General features: G+C 38.3%; 1 protein-coding gene across 4 annotated transcripts in view; it reads right to left on the bottom strand.

The window, feature by feature from the left end:
• Window positions 1-23,828, bottom strand: part of tanc2a (tetratricopeptide repeat, ankyrin repeat and coiled-coil containing 2a) — a 152,867-nt gene that overhangs the window by 18,956 nt on the left and 110,083 nt on the right. For all 4 annotated transcript variants that reach the window (XM_082183713.1, XM_082183714.1, XM_082183712.1 and 1 more), the window contains 4 exons: window positions 13,510-13,658; window positions 9,793-9,982; window positions 8,268-8,519; window positions 3,643-3,771 (listed from right to left, as the gene is read on the bottom strand). In XM_082183713.1, coding sequence (XP_082039839.1) covers window positions 3,643-3,771; window positions 8,268-8,519; window positions 9,793-9,982; window positions 13,510-13,658 — 720 coding nt within the window. The remainder of the gene's footprint in view (window positions 1-3,642; window positions 3,772-8,267; window positions 8,520-9,792; window positions 9,983-13,509; window positions 13,659-23,828) is intronic.

Below are 23,828 nucleotides of genomic sequence, written 5' to 3'. Positions count from 1 at the left end.
AACAGTGATTTTATTTTATCCATCAAAGCTGAAGTTTCACAATATTCCCCCAGTTTCATGACAAGGTTTAAGCCTAGTCCCAGACTAAAATGCATGTTTGGGCTGTTATAACTGAAAGCAACTTGCACTGACATCTCTCAAAATATGTTACTGTCATTGTTTTGTCTCAAGATTCACACCAGTAATGTTTTTTTCTAAGGCACAATTATAAAAGTTACTTAAATATCCTAATTGAACTAAGGCCTAATCCTGGCTTAATCAAAGCCCTGTCTGTGAAACCAGGCCGTAATTTCCAAATTCAAAGCTCTGCACATTGCAGTAATCATTTTTAACCAGCAGGGGGAGATGCTTTGTCTGAAAAAGGCCAGATCTGGCAGCTTACGCAAGTCGAAGCTGCAGTGTGAAACACCATAAATCAGTGGTTGTCGAAAGGGTGCTTTGACCCATTAATGTACGCCAGAAAATACATCTGAAATAAGCCTCCACGCATCAAGAACAGGAGAGCAGCCGTCACTGAGCAGTTGCCATGCTTACCGGAACCCACCATTGAGGATGGCTGTTGCTTTTGTTCATAGATTATTTGTCAAATGTATTGCCACCATGCACATAGCAAAATCTATATTCATCATCATGTTAATGCACCACATATGCTTGCAATAAATTATTAACATTCATTTTAAAAATCCTCATCTATATAATACTCACGTTCAGTTATAATCTTCATTATTCTTATACATATCATAAGCCTAACTACACAAACATTTAATCCCAATTACTGATAACACTTAAAAGCAAGTGTCGTTTTAAAGCAGGACGGGGATCGTCAACACAATTAGCATAAATTATTCAATGCGGCTATATAATTTCCTGATTGTATAGGCTTATACTGCAACAAGTGTGATGGAGCATATTATGAGGTTATTTATCCCCCCATTTGCATGTGCACTATTAATTAGCCAGATAACATGTGAATTCATTATCTGTGCATTAGCATAAGGAGGTGGGCGGGGTTACGCAGGGCGAGGTGACCTTTATGAGCACGTGTGCTGAGCTAAGATGCTAGAAGACACTATTGGAACATAGAAAGAGAGACAAAGAAAAAGATAGATAGAAACCAGGGCAGCCGAGCAGTAAAATGACTATAAAGAACTAAAGCTGGGAAGGTTGTAAATAAAGAAAAGATGAAAGGAAAAATGTAACCCATTAAGTGGCACACATTAAAATCTCCTTTCATGGCACAGCTAGGGTGCCTTCACTTCCCTGGATGTTTTCCACAATTAAGCATCATTATTACTGGTGGAAATGGCTCTTAATGTCTTCTGAAAGAGTACTATACTTACACATGAAAGAACCTGCTTGTAACTGCGGTAAAATTATGTCATTAGCTACAGTGTGCTAGAATTACTATCTACAGTAGTTAAGTTCAGATACCTTATGTCTGACGTACAGTTTGAGCATCATGTCACTATAACTAACCACACGGATAGAGTCCACCTCCACTTCCTGGTCACCTGTGCAGTCATCCTGAAATAAACAGGTTGTTTGGTGAATTGTGACTCAAGCTGTTGGAGTCAGAGAGGAAACCCAGAACTCCAGTGCTGATTTAGGAGGTGTGGAGCCTTGACTGTGAGCTTTAGACAGCAGGCTGAGCTCTGACAGATGAGCCAGCGCTAGTGCTAATAGGAAGTCAATACTTCGATCTGGACAGGAGACAGATTATGGCAAGGCAGTCCAAAGGGGAAACAAAGAACAGCAGGACGAGGGGGGCGGCGGAGTGATCCACGGAAGAGCTGTGGAGTGTGTTGAGGATTTGATGGCACATGCTGTGTGTTGCGGAGGGCAGATGTGAGAGACGCAAGGTGCACATGCACATCAATATAATTAACATTACATTATAGAGGTTACTTTTAAAAGGGACATTCTGCCATTTCGTAGAATTCTATTTTAGTTTTTCCTGAAGTTACTTAAGCACATGATTTATAATAGACTTTTACAACTGTTGCCTGTCAGGCTGTATGAACATGATCGCCGCTGTAAGCCATGACACACTGGAGAATCTCAGTTGTCATTAATGTCAGACTTCACGACAATCAAAACGCGTTAAAAAAAACGGACGCATGCAAGAAGACTCGTCCGGAGTTTTACATCATCTATCCGTGATGCGTTCAGTGACTGTGAGCAGAATTTACACTGAAATGGAGGCTAGCAAACAAAAATCTCTAGTGTTAATTATGATCATGGATTGTCTTGAAAAGAAAAATGGAAAAAATGAAGACGATGTGTGTGGAGCAAGTAGTGGTTTGTGGTTGTCTTATTAATTGTCATCAGGTTCGGCGCTCCTATTAGTTTTTGATTTGACGGTTGTCGTAGCAGAAGCAACACTGCAAGACTGTGTGTCAAAACGTCTGACACTGGCACAATTTTGTCTGAGGTCAAATTTGATCGCAATGGTCATTAATCGGCTGTCAGCGAACATGTCAAACTAGCGATGTCAGATTTTGGCCTAGGATCACAGGAATCTTTTAGGACTCTCAAAATTTGTCTCAGACAGCCAAATCGTGGCCAAAATTGTACAGTGTGAACCCGGCTGTACTGCATAATGTTAATCAAGGTTGTGTGTAGCAACACCCCTAGAAAGTTGCTGAATTCTAAAGAAATTGTGATATGTACAGCAACATTTGGACACAATTGACTGGATTTATGTTTCTCATAATCTTTATAGACTGTTGATCTAAAAGCTTCTGTAAAATCATTTAAATATAATTTGAGCTAGAAAATATATTCTCTCTATATATACACACACACACACATACACATACTGTATATATACATACATACACATATGTACGTACACACACACACACACACACACACACACACACACACACACACACACACACACACACACACACACACACACACACACACACACACACACACACACACACACACACACACACACACACAACGGGCAAAAAGAATGGGCCAAGCCAAAAATGTCAACATTTTTGTTGGTCTTTTATTAGCCTTTAATGACCACTTTAATCACAAATCTCTGGTCGGAAAATTAGCAAGAATTGCACAAATACTGTAGATAAAGTAACTTAGCGCAGAATAGCCTTCCCCGACTTGCAGAATGTTTTTTAGAGGAAGAAGACTCAGTGTTGTTCCACTTTGTCTTGGTGAAAATAACATCTGATCCTTCCTCTTTAGATAACAATTTTTCAATTGTGGGAAGCAAGCCATTCTACAAAGTTCTCCTGCACTCCAAAGCATTAAATGACTTTTCACAGTGAAGTATCTCACACATACCAGCAAGATAAAAAGGCACAGTCTCTTCCTCCATGCTTCACTGTGGTAGAGATGCATTTATAATTATATTTCTTAGCAGATTTTCAAAGACATCACTCTGGAGCATCACCATGCAACTCATGTTCATTCATCACTCCACACGCAACTTCCCATAATCTCCCAAAAACTTTATTCTGTCTTTGATGTTTTTTCTGTGACAGCAATGGCTTTTTAATTAGTGCATTTGCTTAAAGTTTGCCAATTTCCTCACCAATAATTTGTGGATAACACAAAGAGAAAAAGTTACATGTGATCACGTATATGCACAAAATCTAGAAATAACGTACACACCTCTTATGTCCGCTTGTCCAGAGCGGCTGGAACCGGAGTTCTGACGTGGCATCCGCAAAGACGTGCGCAGTGGAGCCTGTCTCTGCTCATCCAGATAGGCAAGATCCTCCAGGTGAGCTGAACTAGTGGCTGAGAGAGAGGGAGAAAAACAATACTTTTATTTAAAATGTTTTTATATTATATATTAAATATTAGCTTTATGTAAAATATTCAATGTTATTTAAAATGATTAAATTTTTAAAGTAATATGTGTATAACCACTTTACATTTGTGTGTGAATTGATGCTTGGGCAATATTATATTTAAAATATTTATGCCAATTAAGTACTTTGAAATTTAACACTTAACTAAAATATTGCATTAGAATTGAACAGCATAATGAATCTGTATTGTCGGTTATCATCAGTTCCCGCTGGCTTTAAAATACCTGCCTTCTCATTATTTTACCTGATTTAATAAAATGTTATCTGGTATGTATCAACATTAACTATGAAGTAAATGTAACAATGTTTTGTTTAATAAACCATTTACAGTGGTAAAAGAATTACCTCAGTACTTGGATATATATAATATGGTGGTTAATGGATATGGAATTAATTATCCATAATATATGTATTACATTTATTCAATACATGCTTTTTAATACATGCTTTTATTCAAAAAATGAAGGTGACTTACAAATTAAGGCATAGGTATTTTCCAAGAATGCAGTGGTATTTCATAGTAATATCAAAAAACATGGTAATACCATGGTCCAATCTGTAGTTAGAGATGGGTCAAACCCTTTGACAAACTGTGTGAGAGCTTGTGTTTGCTTAGCTTGTGGATATTAGCTTTCATGAGGATGCGTGCATGCATTTTGAGCCTTTTTTCCATTGCTAATGAGAAGGAAAGTTCATGGCGGTTTGATGCACGAGAATATTAAGAACACTGTGGGTGGCCACAGAATTTATCTCAAAGCATCTGGAGAGAGCTTTTTAATTATTTAACAACAGCTAACATTATTGTGGCAGGGTTAGCACAGATGCTAAGGACGACTGGCCACCAGCCATGTAAGGTGCCAGGTGCAACACACTAAGGAGAGTCTTTCGTTCTCCTATAATAGGTTTAATTGAAGACAGATTTCAGAAAAACAACCATGGCCCCATGGTACATACATTTACAATTGACAACTTCCTGTTGGTGTCCATATGTAGATCAACAGTTCAGTAATATAACTCTCCTCAGAACCCATGTTTGAGCGGGAACATGATTGAGAGCTGATTGAAACAGACTTTAAGAAAGCTGCTCTTACAAAGTTTCTAAAGCTATAATTTCCGTGTTTATAGATTATACAATTAATGTTACAAAATGTAAAACCATGGAGGATCTCCATCAGCATAAAGGCCTGTTCATACCAAGGATGATGATAATTCTTCTAATTCTAAAAGCTGATTAACAATAAAAACCTTGACAGCCAATCAGAATCCAACAGACTTTAAAGGGGCATTTAAAGTGGCAGTCAAAATAACTGCAGTGTATGCTTACAAATAAACAATGTTATCTTCCTTTAGTGTGGACACTCGTTTAGTTTTGTTATATTTATAGGTACCATTCTTGGTTTGAACAGGCCTCAAGGTCAGCATGAAATCAAAATTGACAATTTAGCAATAACAAACCACAACAATCCAATGATCCTAACAATTTTCAATGGACAAAATCAAGTCCCGTCCTACATTTTTTCCAGTTTGAGAAGCTTTGAATACTGTATGTCACAATAGGGAAAAAAAGACTTTAAGACACTTAGAGCCAGCACCGCTAACTGTATATTGGCTAAAACTATGGTTATCATAGTAAAATAAAATAAAAAAATGCTATTTCGACAGCAGCTTTTGTCTTGCCCAACCCCACCCTCTCCATCTGCACTGCAGACTGTCTGGCTGGCATGACTGTGTTGCTGGATTTACAGCCGCTTGAACTGCATCACAATGACTTCGACTCTCATCACTAAACTGGGGTTTTACAGCCCCACGTGGCGCTGGTCCAGAAAGCACGTCTGCGTTTTACACCAAATGTCTGAGCATGTTCATATCTACATATCTCTAAACTTTGATTGAACATGGAGATCTGTTCATGTCCTCACATAATATTTTAAAATGGAAGATTAACATAAAATAATGTATGCTAAATAATTCTAAGTGATCAGACTTGCAATTTTTTTTTTATACCTTAAAAACACTTTAGGTGCATTCACATTTACCATTGTTCTGCAAATGTTTGCAGGCGAAATCCAGTCACTTCAATAGGAATGCACATGATCAGGAATTCTGCAGGTGAAAGATTTCCCATCACAGATTTGCAATATTGCCCAACAGAACGCTGTATCTGTTGATTTCTCTGTGAGTTGTGCTTCAAACATCGACACGCCATTGATGATAAACAAAGGACTTTTTGCCGGCAAAATTTATAGTGTCCGCACCTAGTCTTTAAAGGGATAGTTCACCCCAAAATGAAAATTCTGTCATCATTTACTCACCCTCAAGTTGTTCCAAACCTGTATGACTTTCTTTCTTCTGCTGAACACAAAAGAAGATATTTTGAAGAAAGTCGGTAACCAAACAGTTGATGGACCCCATTGACTTCCATAGTAGGAAAAAAAAATACTATGGAAGACAATGGGGTCCATCAACTGTTTGGTTACAGACATTTTTCAAAATATCTTCTTTTGTGTTCAGCAGAAAAAAGAAATTCATACAGGTTTGGAACAACTTGAGGGTGAGTAAATGATGACAGAATTTTCATTTTTGGGTGAATTATCCCTTTAAGTCTTTAAAAGGGAAGAATCCTGAGCCATTTCTTGAGACCAGAATATTCAGAAGACTTGGCAATGGATTATTTTAACTTGTGCCAGTAATAAACCACCAAGAACACCCTAGCAAAACCCTGGCAATCACCCACATGTGAATATGCCAGAACATTAATCGCTTAAACTCCTCGTATTGTGTGCTTTATGTACATATATGAGGGATGAACATGTCAAGTCTTTTTGTCTGAAAGAATAATCAAATGCATCTTGAACTCAGAGATCAGACAGGTTTTGAAAGGGGAAGATGTGATGAAAGATGGACTGAGACTCACACCGAGAGCAGGAGAGAGAATGAGTGGGTGGGTTGAGGAGAGAAAGAAATCAAAAGTGTGACAGAATAGAATGAGAAAGATGAAAAGTTTGAGAGGTGAGCATGCATGAGTAAGAAAGACAATCAGGGGTAGGAGAGAGAAAGAGAGAGAGAGAGAGAGAGAGAGAGAGAGAGAGAGAGAGGGGGGGGGGGGGGGTGAGGAGAGTACAAGAACAGACAGATGCGAAGATGGATGAACAAACAGATCACGTCATTCAACTCACTGCTGCAGCTGTCTTCACTCAGGTGCATGCTGGGAGCAGGTTTGTGTCTTCTCAAATCTTATACACGTCACACTTAATTGAGTTTTATCATTATTTACTCCCAGTTTTATGGTGCTCTTATGATGCTTTTTGTATGCCACTTTGATGTTCTATCAATATAAAACTTTATAACAGCTCAGAAAGAGTGTGGTAAATGTATTGAAATGTAAACCTGGAACTACCTCATAGCCATTTATTCAAAGATAAATGAATGAATTAATTGATGATGATGATAATAATAACAACAACAACAACATCAACATCATCATCAACAACAACAACAATAATAATAGAATACAATTTTAAAGATTATAAAGAATGATAAGTAATTTAATTTGTTAACCTTTATTCGTCACATTAATTAAATTATTAAGCATGTGTTATTTAATCAGATTTTAGACATGTTCCTTTTCTACCCATTTAATTTACTGTATCTGGGAAATTCCTTTTAGCAAACCTTCAAAAATCCAAAGTCGACAGTAAACAAAACAAATCTACATTGCATGGAACTGAGCTTTGGCTCAAACTACTGAGTTTGACACTATACGGATCCAAAACCAGCAGCACAAACGACAAATCCTTCATAAAACCTGGAGGAGATTCACACAGATGTCCTTGCTTTGTAATAACGGGCCGGCATCAGGAGCTAGGAGCCGCTCCAGAGCTCAAATGGCCCATAAAGCTGAAAAGAGGGGCACGTCTATAGCTCTCACAGTAATCACTATGTGCTTTTACTGACCTTGACATTTTGAGGGAATTGGAAACACGTGTCTGTTGACTTTTAGGGTCTGCATTATGTGGGATATTTCCTGTCTCTGCAGTTCACCATTCATGAACAGAAGTGTTCAAAGACCCTCAGCTGAATGAGCTGCACACAGAGCTGACTCTAAATATTCACACGTCGTGAAAGATGAATATGAGCGTTTGTATCTAACAGGATTTGAACGCTGGACTGAGTCTTGACTAACTCAGCATAATATGGAGGTTTCAACCATTTTACAGTTAAATAATATAAATACACTTGTATTGCTATTTTTGTTAGAGTTTGGTTAGGGTGGTTGTCCCCCTCGGTCAGTTCGCAAGTGCGGGGCCCGGTGGGACCCAAAGGATGGCCCTGCATACTGCAAAGTAAGCAGTAAGCAATGCACTAGTGTGTACACTATTCTGAACATACATTTGCCAACATTTGACAGGTGCAGAAACTTACCAGCCACAGAATTGGGGCGGGGCATGAGGTAGAGGGGGATGGAGTGGGCGGAGTGAGAGATGGAATGTTCCAGGCTCCTCTCTGGGATTTTGTTGAGGCTGTATGTGGAGGCGGCCATGTTTTCATCCACCCGATAAAGAAAGGAGTCTGTACCCATTGACTTCTGTGCCTGCCAGAGTTTCAGGCTGCCCCGTGAGCTTTCGCTGTGTTTACCTCCATGCTCAGCATTCTCAGAGTAACTTGTGAGCGTTGCTGCAAGAAAGCAATGAGATTCTTGAAACAGACATTGAGCGGTCATTATGTTCATGTACATAAATTCGGTTGTTAAGTCGTGACGTAACCACTCTCCGATAATACTCTTTCCGGGTCCAAAGTCCAGGTCCTCTCTACCGCTTTCGCTAGTGTTTTGGTTATTATTGAGTGTTTTTACAATGCCGCAGTGCTGTGTCCCGTGTCCCGAGCTAACTCTCTTCAACCTCGTAAATCATCTTTTTCATTGATGCCTGGACTCTACCCTTAATTATGCCACCTGAGTGATGAGCTTCACTAACCACTCTGTTGGTGTTAAAGGAATTTAAACCCTTTTTGACCGCCAAGGGTGCCTCACTAAGAAGGACGTGATCGTAAATAAATGTACAGGTTCCAACATTGTTATTTCTGGACGAGAGGAGCGCTTGGACCCGGAAAAGGCTAAACGTCACGCGTGACGTCAGACTTAACAATCGGATAGGGCTTTTCACACTTGAAATAGTTAACCCTACGTCATACTAAACCCCAGATAAACAGAATTCTGGGTTATCTTTATTCACGTTTCACACTGCTAATACTATACCCGGGGTTAACAGTTAATCCTAGGTATTCAAAAGCTGCCATTTCACACTGCACATTCCTTAACCCCGGGTTAAAGTCCTTACTTGCATATTTGCGGTGTCAGTGCTACTGACTGGACAAACGTAGCACGTGACATGTTACATAAAGGCTCTAGCATTGCACGGCCTCATATTACACATTGCTGAATGTAATATCAAGTACTTTTCAAACTATAAAGGTAATAATGAAATGGTCTCTTCTTCACTCCAATTGTTGCGTTTTCCATCGCCGTTTGACATCTTTCCTATCATACGCAGAAACGACTGTTTATATAGGCTACATCGCGCAGTGTTTCCGCGACTGCCCAAAGAACGTGAATATAAGGCACGCGATTGGTGGTCGGTTGCTAAGCATCTAGCTGTAACATTCTAACAGTGCATCGTTTCAAACTGTACAAGTTTGGCACCGCAATGCGGAGTTAACCGCATTTATCTCCAGAGCAGGGTTTCATAACCCCAGGTAAAAAGCGGTGCTAATCCCGCAACTAAATTACAAGTATGAAACGTTCCTTTACTCGGGGTTGAAGGCGGTGTTTAGAATGACGATAACCCGGGGTTAAGCGCAGTGTGAAAAGCCCTAATGATTCAAAAAGACCTAATGATGACTAATGCAATTTAATTTCTATTCCTAAAATAAGCTACAGAACTTCTCTCACCTATAATACCACTGTCTCGGCTCTCCAGTGTTGAGGTGGGGCTTGTGATGGATCCGTAAGCACAGTCTCGGGTGCCCATATTACCCGGGGCTCCAGCGGGCAACGTAGAACAGGGGCTGCCTGGAGGGGGCGACGCTGTGCTGCTAGCTAAGCTCGAGCATGGACTGATCCTCTGGGTCATGGAGATGCCCTGAACATCACAAAAAAGAGAGTTAGAGAACTCCAAACTTGCCACAAGTATATAAGCAACGAATGTTAATGACAAAATGAGTTGCTTGCTTTCTATTTTGCATCCCTGACTATCCCTTCTCACAGTGAAATCTCATTGGTTAAAAATCCTACAACACCTTGTACTACTAAGTTTGTGTCGGAGGCTTGAGCTTATGTTTTTCTAATAAACAAAACTTATAAACATGCATGAGCTCAAGGTGGCCATTCACTGGACCTCATTCATGAAATACTAATTTGTGTAAATCACTTGTAAAACCACTCTTACTGAAATTGTTCCATTCAATTCAATCAAACAAATTCACATAAGAATAATTGTACATACAATTTACATGTGTTTTGCTTGTGCTTCATAAACGAGGTGTAGAGTTTTCACTCATTGTTATACTGCATATATTTACTGTAGCATATTAAAGGCTTCTGCTAGATCAGTGAACCACTGTGTATATATGAGGTTCCTCTTCCAGAAAAGTAGCACTGCTGAATGACTTTCACACACAAAAATGCCCCCAGAAGTGGAAATCTGCTGACTGGTATTTAATGATACAGTACTGTCCCATATTTCTGCTGAGGACTGCATACTCATGTGGAATTATCTCTTTTTTTATGGCCTGGGCTGACTTAAACAATTTTTCCACAGTGACTCAATATTATGTAATTTAATACAACGTTATTGGCTTTTTATGGTATATGACTGAGAGACTGTTGATTTTTCAACTCTTAACCAAATGGAAAAAGTAAGAAATGAGTGTATGTGTTTTGGCATGCTGCAGTCGGCTACAAGACATGATCTACAAAAACCAACCAGGATGGTGGATCATTTTATCCAGTGGGGTGAGAGAGAGCAAGAAGGACAAAGTGAGAAACACAAACAGATAACAACAATTTATAATAAAAGGGTTGCATGAAAAAAGTAAAGAGGGAGTAGAAAAGAGAGGGGAAGAGACATGGAAAGAATAAGTGGTTAAGCGAGTTCATGTCTGACTCTGGGTCTGCGGTGGAGGCCACATTAATGACATCATTCAGATGGATATGAACTTTAGTTAGTCAGTAGTACTTCTGTCCAGAAGCTGTTTTAGATAATACGTTTCTTGCGACCAAAAGAGATTCTGCAACCAAACCAAGAGGATGCTCTTTCATAAAAACAACAATTTAAAGATAAATTTGCAAAACACAAAATCATGGCTCTGATGCAACATGAGACTCTTATAGTGGATTTCACAAACTAGGGTTTGAATACAACACTAAGTAGTTAACCTTGTTTTGTTTTCTTCATTTATTTATGTGTACAACTGATTTAAGAGCATTTTTAAACTGGCAACATTGGAATGTCTACTATGTCTACAACCCCTGAAAAATAATAATACTTTTCACTATGAACCAGCAGTGTGCTCCGAGCCAGATCTTGGACTCAATAACTTCCCAAATATGTCTAAATAGCTCAGTCTACACCTTTTTGTCCAATTCAGGCTTCGGTGTGCGTGGGAGATATTGGCTCTGAATTGGTGTTTTGAGAAATTGTGGCCTTTCGGTGACCACGCTCGCTTGGCAGGGACCAGCCTCTGAAATAGCTCTACCCAGCTGTGGACGGCAGGAGCCGTGTGTTGTGCGATACATTCCTGGACTCAACTAGGAGTCGGATCAATGAGGTCAAACTGAACTGAGAACAATTAACAGCGGGATCTAACAAGTGCTACGTTCAAGAGTTCAAAATGTCCTTTTAAAAATGGCTAAGCTGTTTCCATTATTAGTTATTGTTAAGATGCAGTTTGTTTTTTAAATAATTGTTTTAATAATGGTTGTCAAATACACAGTTAAAATACATAATGTATTAAAAAAAATGAAAAAATATATACTTGTTCCTTGACCTGTATGTTAAAGGGGTGGTATAATTCCCTTTTCACAAGATGTAAAATAAATATGTGATGTCCCCAGTGATGTATGTGAAGTTTTAGCTCAAAATACCCCACAGATATTTATATATAGCATGTTAAAATTTTTGAGGGTGAGCAAAAACAGTTATTGTGTCTGTCCCTTTAAATGCAAATGAGCTGCTGCTCCCAGCACAGGGGGTTGAGCTACAACAGTTTATGTCCTGAAAATTTCTAAAACTTTTAGCCTCTTATGTTCAAACCGGAGTCAGACAAGGATGGAGAGACTCAAGAAGAAGTGACAACATGTAGACAACATTTCTGAATGGTTAGTTGCAAAATTTTTTTAGCTTGTGTAGTTATCGTCTAGTCATTGATTAGCATATTCTGTCTTGATAATCTATTAATCGTGTTCAGGGGGCGGGGTTTATGAAAATTTTAGGGTTGGTGATGTCACTAACCCGGGAGGAATGTCGTGTAGTCCCTACCAGCCGTTTGTTGTAGTCCTTAAAAAGCAATTTCTTTAAAAGCAAATATATCCCTTTGTTTTGATCTTTAAGTGTCGTGACTTTGCAGATGTTCTTTATGCTCAAACAGCAACATTACACACTAACTAATGTTAAAAAAGTGAAATCATAATCAACCACCCCTTTAAAGTCACCATGAAATCAAAATTGACCATTTTTTAATATTGCAGTATTTATTATAAATGATTTATCCATGCACTGTATTTTTTTCAATACTGTAATCTTTAAACAAAATAACTTCTCTCTCTTGCAGCGATTTCTCTTCTCTGATGACGTTTTTCGACGCGAGAGCAGGACAACCTCTCACTCACATGACATCACAGCAATGGCAAACCACATCCATCCAATCAATTCTTGATGGACAAAATCAAGTCCAGCCCTACATTTCTTGTTCGAGAAGCCGATTCACTCGGATATACATCACAATATGGAAGAACAGACTATCGCAACTTCTGTTTTATGCCGACTTTAATTCCGTAATATGGAATTTTTGTAGCATTGGACAAATTTAATTTAGAAATTCTACAATGTTTGAAATACAACAGATAATATATTGACTTTTAAACCATTTTTATAATCAGTATTTAATCTGTGTATTAAGCAATTCATTTATTTAAAAAAATATATATAAAATAACAGCCCGAGATTTAATGTCATATGACATCGTTAATATGTTATTGTACTGAATAGAACACATGTTGGATTCAATTTTTCTGACTTGAAAGGTTTCTAAGCACTCAAAACCCAAAAGCAGATGTTCACTGGAGAATCATGGGTAAGATCAGTGTGGACTGTAAATAGAGTAGCGGCAGGGGTTTCAGCATCTGCTGTCTGAGACATGCCTAGTTAGACTTGAACTGTACGAATACTCCAGCGCAAACTACTGGTGTTCATGCAAAACACAGGAACATCTGCCATGATTTAGAGAGCAAGAATATCTGTGTTTTTGAGGTGGGGAGCCGCCCACTGACAAAACCCTGAGCTGCAGAGACGCACCTCCCTCCCATCATCACTAGGCCAAAAAGTCACTTAGATTATTTTTAGAGAATAATGAGAGAGACTGGATAGAGCATCAAATGCATGTATCAAACCTGGGGGTCATCTTGTTCCTCCATGTTGTACTGTGCTCCACCAGGCCCTTCGTTCACTTTGTCCCCAAGCAGGAACCCCAGTCGCGTCATCAGTGTGTTGGCGGCCTCGTCTACAGACGGAGGAGGACCCAGTTCTTGGCTTTCGTCCCCTGTAAGAGAATAAAAGAAAAAGAGAGAGGTAAAACCATGTTTATAAAGTAAGAAACCATTTAAAGGCTGTTGTTGGCATAACGTAAAGCTAATGTCAAACAGCAGCAAGAGGAATATGATAAAACAATAACAATCATTCCAAACTATTTTTATGTCAATAAAGCTCCTCAGCTAAGGATGCACAATGCCTGAACCATATCAGTAATCGGCTGATATCAGTGATTCGTTTTTATTTTTGCCATTTTCTTTTTCTTTTCTAGATTAAAATATATACAATTATTTTATTTTGAAATAAGTCATAATACAGGCTATATAAATAATATTAATAAATACAATTATTATCATCTGTTTCATCCAGAATTTCAATACAAGTAATAATGCAAACCAGACAATAAGTCATCAATCAAGGTTGCATTTATTTGATCAAAAATATAGTAAAAACAGCAATATTTTTTACATATTATTTCAAATTAAAATAACACTTTCTATTTTAATATATATTTTAAAATGTAATTTATTCCTTTGATTTTTCAGCATCATTACTACAGTCTTCAGTGTCACATGATCCTTCAGAAATCATTCTGATATGCCGATTTGCTGGTCAAGAATCATTTATTATCAGTGTTGAAAACAGTTGTGTCCCTTATATTTTGTTGAAACGTGAAACACAGTGGCTGCAAGGGAAAAATTAGGTGTAATTATGTATTTGGTACTGCCGAAACTGCAGTAATGTGGCAGGAAATGTAAAGACTGTGTACGTCGAAGTAATTCTGGCATCCAGAGAAATTGCTTTCCATGACTTCAACATCAATAATGTAATTCTTGCAATTCCACATTGTCCAATGTCTACTGTCCAGTGTCCACTACAACTAGTCACAAATCCAGACTCTACGCTGCATACCTGTGGTCTCATCTGAATTTCAGTCTCAAACAGCCTCATGCCAATGCACTTTGACCTTCTACTTACAAATCATATATATTTTGAAACCACAGCAGAAAAGGACATGTAAACCAGCCCACACTTCCAAACTCACTGTAGTGAATTAGCAGTGAGCTACGCCAAAACCCCAAAAAGACTGTAAAACACCCCGCACACTAAACTACCTAACAATCCTTATCAGAAGGATGTCTGGTGTCATAACTTTTCTTGAACCGCGAGCGCAGATGAAGCTTCTGAGCCTGTGCGTTGAAAATCACAGTCAAAGGCTGATCGCGAGGCTTCAAAAGAAGAGGTGTCCCACGGTGGCTAAATCCACAGCGAGGAGAGCTTTTTCAGGATTAGTTTTTTTTCATGCCTTGCCTTTCACCTCTCACCATCAGCCGAAGAAAACCGACTGCAAAACAAACAGTATTTCCCAGAAATACCGGGCGAGTCGCCTCACCTCTAAGGCACATGCTCGTCTTACTATCAAATCCGTCTTCAGAGACTCGAAATTTCTCTCAGATAAACCAAAGCCTCAGGTAGCAGTGGCTCTGCGCAGCAGCTATGGTTAGCTTTTATAAGTTGTCCTAATAAGTACAAACAATCTGAAAGAAAAATAATCTCTGTATAACAGTTATCGAATAAGTCCTGAACAAGAACAATCAACACACTAGATGCTACAGCTAAATATGCTAATTCTTTCAAAGCATACGAATGGCCATCTATGCCGCAAAACCAGTAATGACCTGAACACACAGGCATTTTGGAGTAATATGCATTTATTCAATATGCACATTTGGGCATATATACATTGGCTACTTTACAATGGCTTCAAAAGTCACTCGGACAAATAGATATAAAAGAATAAAATGCTACAGCTAATTACGCTAATCAGGCACAGCATCTACAGGACAAAGCCTAAGATTGAGTTGACTACTTAAGACAGTATGACTAAAGACATTTTAGGGCATCATAGGAACATTTTGATCTTTGATTTGAAAGTTCAATTGCATTAAGGTGCTGTTTTTCAACAGAGTGTATAGTCAACAAAGTAAAACTAATGACTATAACTCCAATTTTTTTGCCAACTTGCACATTTTGTTTATGAACGTCACAGTCTATTGTAGCCACTTTTTTAAGGCTGTGAAAAGAACAATACTTGTGCCAGACAATATAACCAAGCCTACAAATTGGTTTCCTGTTTTGAATTTTATGTCTCTATAATACAGGAGTCGACCCGTGGGAATTCGGTGGTGCAGTTGCAACACAAATGTTGTCATGGAAACTATGCAAAAGATTGTCCTGAAGCATTTGTCTCTTTCATTCTTTCTTCAACCGAACATTCCTCTTAAATTTTTCCTCTATCGCTCTATCGTTGCTCTGTACCTCCGGCGGGATGTATGTCACTTGTGACAGCATATAATAAAGTTCAAAAACCCACTAATGACACCAGCAGGAGCTGGAATAGCACAATGCTGGAAACTTCTGTTCATCACAAGAATAAAGTCTGTGAGGTTTGTTTAGTTGAGAATAGAAGGAAAAAAAAGACCATTCTGAACAGATGATTCACAAACATGTCAGAATATGTGGATTAAAGGTAGGCCCGAGGATGCAAGCACAAGAAAACATTCAAAAACATTTACATGTTTATGGAACACAGACCACACACATATCTGAAGGCATAACCATTAACAATCATACACATGTACTCACGTATGACTATCTCACAGCTAAAAAGGGCAGCTATCACGCATCAGTGCACTTCTGTATGAGTGATGAGCTATCTGATACTCAGACAGGCCGCAGGGGGTTGGAGACGTGTGGGTGAGGGGGGGTGTTATCAGCGGGGAGCAATACTACGGTAAAAAAAGGGATAAATACAAGGTGATTTACGACCAACAGGTTTGTTATAGCTGGGATAAGATAGGGATCTTAAACTAAAAACCTGACGACTGCCTTTCACTCCAGCACAGGTAAATAATCATGAAAACAACATGAATACTGTTCGGTGTGTTGCAAATAGTAAAAAATCTAGTTAAAAATAATGTACAATTATTCTGTTCTATTATTATTATTAGGGATGTCCCGATACCACTTTTTCACTTCCGATACGATACAGATGCCACAGCTTTGGCTATTTGCCGATACCGATATCAATCCGATATTTTTATTTTATTCTTGAACTAATACTACTAATAATAAAATATATGGAAGCACTTTGCTCAATTAGCCACATAAAAACATCTCACTCAAATGGAGAACAAATACTTCTCCAGTATATAGTCCACAACAACAGTTGATAATGAAAGACTGCCACCCTTTATTCAAAAGACCTTGAGATATGTTTGGTAACCTGAATGAATTTAAAATTAATTTGCTATATTTCAGATCAATATGTATTTGTTTCCTTCAAATTGTAATTAACTTTATTCTCATCTGAATTATAAATAATTTATTTCTGTATAAAATAATACTACTTTTAAAAACACATTTGATTTTCTTTTTTATTCAATGTAGAATGTGTAACTTCAAAATAAACAGATTAGTGCTCTGTTTTAGGACAAGAAATGAAAACCAATGCAATATGCTGAATGTCCAAAAGATTAGATCATTTGCTTTTAAACAGCGTGTGTGTGTGTGTGTGTGATTTTGGTTGGGTGGCATTTACAGTTTGACAAAAGCACAATGTTGTAAGCTTAAAACACTTTTTGCAGTTTTAATGATGTCCTGTATGAAAATGACGGAGTATGTTTTTATATTTCCACTGTTCGATCGCGCCCGTGCCTCTCTCTCTCTGACACACACACACATTCCAGCATTGCAATCTTGACATCGCAGCCTGTTCATTTTGCTGCGTTCACACCAAACGCGAATAGAGCGTCAAATTCGCGTCTATCGCGTCTAGTTCGATGCTTGAACAGTTTGAATCCATTCGCGCGTCCAAAGCGAATAGGACGCGCCGCGCGCGTATAATGATAAAGTGAGCGTTTGAAGCGATATAGATGCGCGTTCAGAGCTAAGGCGGGGCTAAAGAACCCGCATATGCGCGTATCTAACAGTAACGTTATTTCCGTTTTACATTAATTAATGTGCACGCGAGTTTTATTTATTTTTATACCATGTATTCTCTGTGTAAATCCATGCACCGAACGTACGTTCAGTACGAATACGTACCGTTCCATCCCTAATGGGTATCGGATCGGATAATTTTTTTTCTCCTCTCCGATATCCGATCTAGCGTTTTCGGCCAGTATCGGCACGATACCGATGCCGTGGATCGGATCGGGACATCCCTAATTATTATTATTATTATTGTTGAATTTTTTCAAATTTAACTTCCCCAAATCAGCAACAGACTTAAAGGTCACGTAAATTAGTTAAAAAATAAATAAACAAATGTTTAATATAAATTTGATAAGTTAACAATTAAAATAATAATGTAAATATTATAATATTCTATAAATAATATTTTAAACAATTACATTTATTAAAAATAAAACTATATTTCATAAACATTTAATTTAATTTGCTTAATTTGATTGAATTAATCAGCATATCTAGCAATTACTTTCATTAAATTATTGATTCAATTGACAGCTAGTAAATTACAATCCACAAAACAAACCTGAGGGTTCTGTCTGCTATTCAAAATAACAAAACCAATGATGACACCACAAACCTCAGATGTTTAAGTCGTTTGTCTCATCTTCATGGGAGTCGCTTAAAGTTCCACTCTTTAACTCCACCACAGAGCAACAAATTCAGCTCCGCTTCCTATTTCGGCCCCCCCTGGGGGAGGACGGTCCCACGGGAAGCGTGCTGTTTGTGCTTTCACAAGAGCAAAACACATCAGCATTGCAGGGGTTTAAACCTCATCATTCACAGGTGGTTGCTTCCTGTAAAACCTAAAGACCTGCAGCAGAGGTTATAGGAATGAACATGCTGATTGGTCCAATGACAAAGGTATGACTTACAGCCCTTGATATGCACTGCTGGGCTTTTAAAATCAGAGCAGATATCAGTGCTGTATAAAGGCAATCAATGACACATGGCTTCTAACTAAACCACACATGTAAAAAGCTGCTTGTGTAGCAGAGAATGAAAGACTCAGCAAAAAGGGGGAAAAAAATAGAATCGTTGAACTTCTAATAGCAGGGTTGCAGTTCGTGAGGCAGGGCACATTTAAACTAACAATTCAAATATCATTCCATTGCCTCTGACACAGGGTTTCCTACACTTGCAAAAGGCTGCATACCACCACACTGCAGTGAAGCCAACACTTGGCCTACCATAACAGTACTGCAGTTGGACACACTGGAGCTCTTTCTCAAACATGCATTACAGATAATTCTGGACAACAGAACTCTGTAACTAAATTTTATTTATTTTTAAGTAAATGTGGTACGAGCTCAGGCAAAATGCTAGGCTGCGATGCTAGGGTGTTCTGGGTAGCTGGTAAGCTGTTCAAAGTAGTAGTTAGCATGTTGCTAGGGTGATTAGACAGACAGACAGACAGATAGATAGATGAGACAGACAGACAGACAGACAAAGATATATAGACAGTCAGATATATAGACAGATAGACAGACAGACAGATAGATAGACAGATTTATACATACAGTAGACAGACAGCAGACAGACAAAAAGACAGATAGACAGATATATAGGCATACAGACAGACAAATAGACAGACTGACGGCAGACAGATAGACTGGCAGACAGACAGATATATATATAGACAGACTACAGTATATAGACAGGTAGAATGATAGATAGACAGATAGATAGAAGATAGACAGAGACAGACAGACAGATAGATAGATAGATAGATAGATAGATAGATAGATAGGCAGACAGACAGAAAGATATATATATAGACAGACATATATACAGTATATAGACAGGTAGAATGATAGATAGACAGATAGATAGAAGATAGACAGAGACAGACAGACAGACAGATAGATAGATAGATAGGCAGACAGACAGACAGATATATAGATAGACAGACAGACAGACACAGACAGACAGACACACACACACACACACACACACATATATATATAGACAGACAGATAAGATAGACAGATACTGTAGATAGCTAGACAGAGAGATAAGATAGACAGATACTGTAGATACTGTAGCTAGACAGATATTGTAGATAGACATATATAGACATACTGTAGATAGCTAGACAGACAGACAGACAGACAGACAGACAGACAGACAGATAGATAGATAGATAGATAGATAGATAGATAGATAGATAGATAGATAGATAGATAGATAGATAGATAGATAGATAGATAGATAGATAGATAGATAGATAGATAGATAGATAGATAGATAGATAGATAGATAGATAGATTTGAGGTATCATTTATTTATATAGCACAAATGGTGCATAAGTATAATGCATAGAGTTAGGGGGTTAAAAAAGGGACAGAGACAGAGAAAAACAGAAAGAGAGAGATAGGAGACACCAAGCACAATCGGATGGGCTGAATTACATTTGCCCGCAAGCAATGCTGCTTCAAGAAAGTCTGTGTCCGAAAATAAAATCCCAAAGCTGGTTTGCGTTAACCAAGCAAAGCTCCAAGGCTCACAGGGAGGAGAAGACGGCTACACGATGACAGGGTGCTGTCTGAACAGGGCGGCACAACTAACAAGCCAAGCACCAAGCTGCGGACCGGCTGTGCTGGCGGTTTAGAAATACAAGGCACAAGGAAAAAAAGAACAACAAAGGGCCTTGCAAACAAACTCTTGGCTAAATAAATAGGCAAGAGAAAAATCTGGTCTGTCATTGTGAGACATTTTAAGCATGAAAAATGCAGTGTCAAATCAGTGGAAACACTTGGGTCTGCTCTCCAGAATTTAAGTGGTTGTTTGAGACTGCTAAACCACACTGGTTTCCAGAAATTGTAAAATTATAAGATTTAACACTGACCTTGTTCAAACAGGCATAAATAATGTATTGTCTTTGCCTATATGACTCAAATCATCTTTGTTTTTCCCGTTTCTGAACTGGAGAAACATACAGTACATGAAATCTGAAGTCTGATACAAATAACCTCTGTTAGTGAAATCTGATTAAAATAATTTTTAATAATGTATCAGTTTGAACAATATCATGTTTTTTTTTATTTATTAAAAATGTTATTCGTTGCCATTAAATGTACCATAAACATTTATTATGCACAGCATAAATGACTTTTTCGACTTGTGTTTCATTAAAATATTGAGAAGCAACACTGCATAAGATATTAAGACTTTTTTTAGAGAATGTATTTATTTTACTTGTTTTTAACTTAAAAATGTAAAAGCAAAGTCATAATTTACACACCCTCATATTGTTCCAAAACAGTATGAGTTAATTTCTTCTGTGAAACTTTTTTTTTTTTTTTTTTTACTCTGAAAACAAGTCTTACCAAGTTGCTGCCCATGTGAATTTATCTTATGGATTGTTTAAAGCTGCAGTCCGTAGTTTTTCCTCTTTGTCGCCATCTCTGTTCGAAATCTGCAATTGCAGTTATTTGCGGAATTATCAACTTTATGTGGGTTGTGCCGCAGCACTAGCCTAGAAATCTAGACGCACCCTAGCGGCAGCAACATTTATTTTGCAGCCAGTGTAGTCTAGCAACTCTCCGTTGACTTTCGAGCTGGAAAAACCAAACTCTAGTCAGGCCAATCACATCGCGTATAGAGTAGGCGGGGCGGGCTTAACATAATGACGACAGAGTTGCAACGGTTCTTTGCTACTTGAAAACACAGAATGGCGGCTCCTGCTGGCGAACAGCGGTCTTTTGAATCGGCTTTGGCCACGACTCTGGAGGACTTGGAGTTAAGTTTTTCTTTGAGAAAAGAACAAAGAACAGCACTTAAGTCTTTCTTAAAAAGGAAGATGTGTTCGTAGTTTTGCCGACCAGATACGGCAAAAGTTTAATCTATCAACTAGCTCCGCTGGTGGGAAAACGCTCTGGTTGGTTGTAGCGCTATCCTACTGCGTGCAGAGGGAATTTGAAAGACAACCGTTTATCCCGCCCCACGGATTGAGCCCTGGCAATTGTGAGTTGCCAGACCTAACATCTTGATGTATGTCTGGCTTGCCAGGCTACCTCAGCACGGCACAGCGCGGATGAATCCAATGTTTTGAGGAGAATGTGCGGCTGTCAGTCACCATGCCGGTGTGGATACTGTCATTTGGAATCACAGATTCTACTTTTTGGAAGTATGACCAACATAAGAATTTTCACCGGAAAATGTAATCTGAACAAGTACAGGGTTCGTACACCTTTTTCTCAAATTCAAGCACTTTTCAAGGTCCATTTTAAAGCTTTTTCCAGCACCTTACACCACTGTAAATTACATACCAATACAGTCAAAATTATTATTTAGCGTTTTTATCACATTAAAATAGATAATGCTATAAACATAATAGCAGAAGGATCAGATATTTAAGCAAATCAAAAGTTTTATTTTTCAAAATGTATCACTGTCTAAGTAGATAATGCCTATGAATAATACTTTTCATTATATTAATGTCCAAATATTGCTTCCCAGATAATATGATTTTCAGGCTGTAAAACTGAAGTAATTTCAAGGGCTGAAAATATGAAGACATAGGATTTGAACAGAAATATTTTACAGGCCTTGGTTTTGGGACACATTCTTGATATAGACAAGGTTTGAACGAAATCTGAGAAATTGCAACAACAACCTGTTGTTGCAGAGTCTTCATTTTAACCCAGAAGACTCTGACAGTGCACAGGCACCTGCCTGATAAATAGCCTATATTAATTGAAAGAAAAAATATGCATTTTCATTGCCAAGACACATACATTTATCTACAGGAATAGAGCAGTGTAAATATTGCATAAGGCCATCCTCAAACTTACAGTAGGTTACTTGTATCACACTCCATCTGACACGATTTCTGTTCAGCAATCAACGATTGTTGTTATGCACTGGGCTAACGTTTGCAGGTTTTAATTAGCGGGTAGTTAACGTTACAGTAACTGTGCTGTAACTTTGGCTATGTTCACTGCATGTTTTGTTGTTGCGTCGACCAAAGCGGAGCGCAGCATTGGCGAGCTCGCGCGCGCACGCCGCGGTCAAAGTTAAAAATAGTTAAACTTTTGCCGCTGCGCTCTGTGACGATTACCCGCGCGGCCAATAAAAACGGGTTATCCAAACAAGCGTGGAAATCAAAATGAAAACTTCGCCTACTTTTGCTCTGGCCAGCGTAGCACAAATCGCTCTGTATCTGAAGGGCTACATTTTATTTCTCCATTTAATAAACAAACTATTCAGTCAGATAGGTATTTGTTGTGAAAGAAATACAGTTACAATTTCAAGCATTTTCAAGCATGTTATCCAAAATTTAAGCACTTTTCAAACCTTGAAAACACAACTTAAAAATTCAAGCATTTTTCAAGGATTTCAAGCACCCGTACAAACCCTGTTCTGACCAACTAAGGGAAAAAAAGCATTGCAGTAAATCGCGCTGATTAAATCGAATGATCGCTTATCATATCACGTCAAACCGCACAAATTATACTTTGTTCTTAAATTGTTAATGTTAACAACATCAGCATTGCGTGACTACATTTAATGCCCTTCCGATATTTATCCTTGTTTTCGTATGTTTGCAGTCTCTTTTTTTCTGTAGCCACTCCGAAGTTCAAAGTCTTTTGCATTTTACAACGGGTGAATCTCCAGTTGTCACTGGTGATTGTCGTTTGAACCTTTCTGGATCCGCCATCAAATTGATACGTTTATATCAAGTGCTGTGAGAAAAGGCTATAAATCTCCACCTCCAACATCCTCACACGCAATATAGCCTGTGAGGACTAGCCGAGACACCTTCTTCTGTACAGGTGTGACGTAATACATGCTCCAATTTCCCGCGGAAATCCACCAGTACCACTGGAATTAAAAACATTATTACAAGCTTACCGTTTTGAATCTGTAAGCGAATGCGAGCTAAGGCAAGCAGATAGTTTTGAACACTGGCTGGTTATGTACTTGCTCAAACATTTTTTATGGATAATTTTTAACGTGTGTTGTTACAATGTCAATCAATGTGGATGTGCTAGCAGAAGCGACTGTAGTCTAAACCGAAAAAAAGGCTTAAGTAAAAAAAAAAAAAAATATATATATATTTCCCCTGCAGTGTAAACAAAACCCATGTGACCACAACAAGGTAAGCGGTACTGATGATGACTACCATCTGAAGGCCACGGTGGGG

This window comes from Leuciscus leuciscus, assembly GCF_965113295.1.
Source record: "Leuciscus leuciscus genome assembly, chromosome: 1".
In the NCBI taxonomy this organism is placed as follows: domain Eukaryota; kingdom Metazoa; phylum Chordata; class Actinopteri; order Cypriniformes; family Leuciscidae; genus Leuciscus; species Leuciscus leuciscus.
Note: the sequence above shows the minus strand (reverse complement) of the source record. Positions and strands in the feature narration are given on the sequence as shown.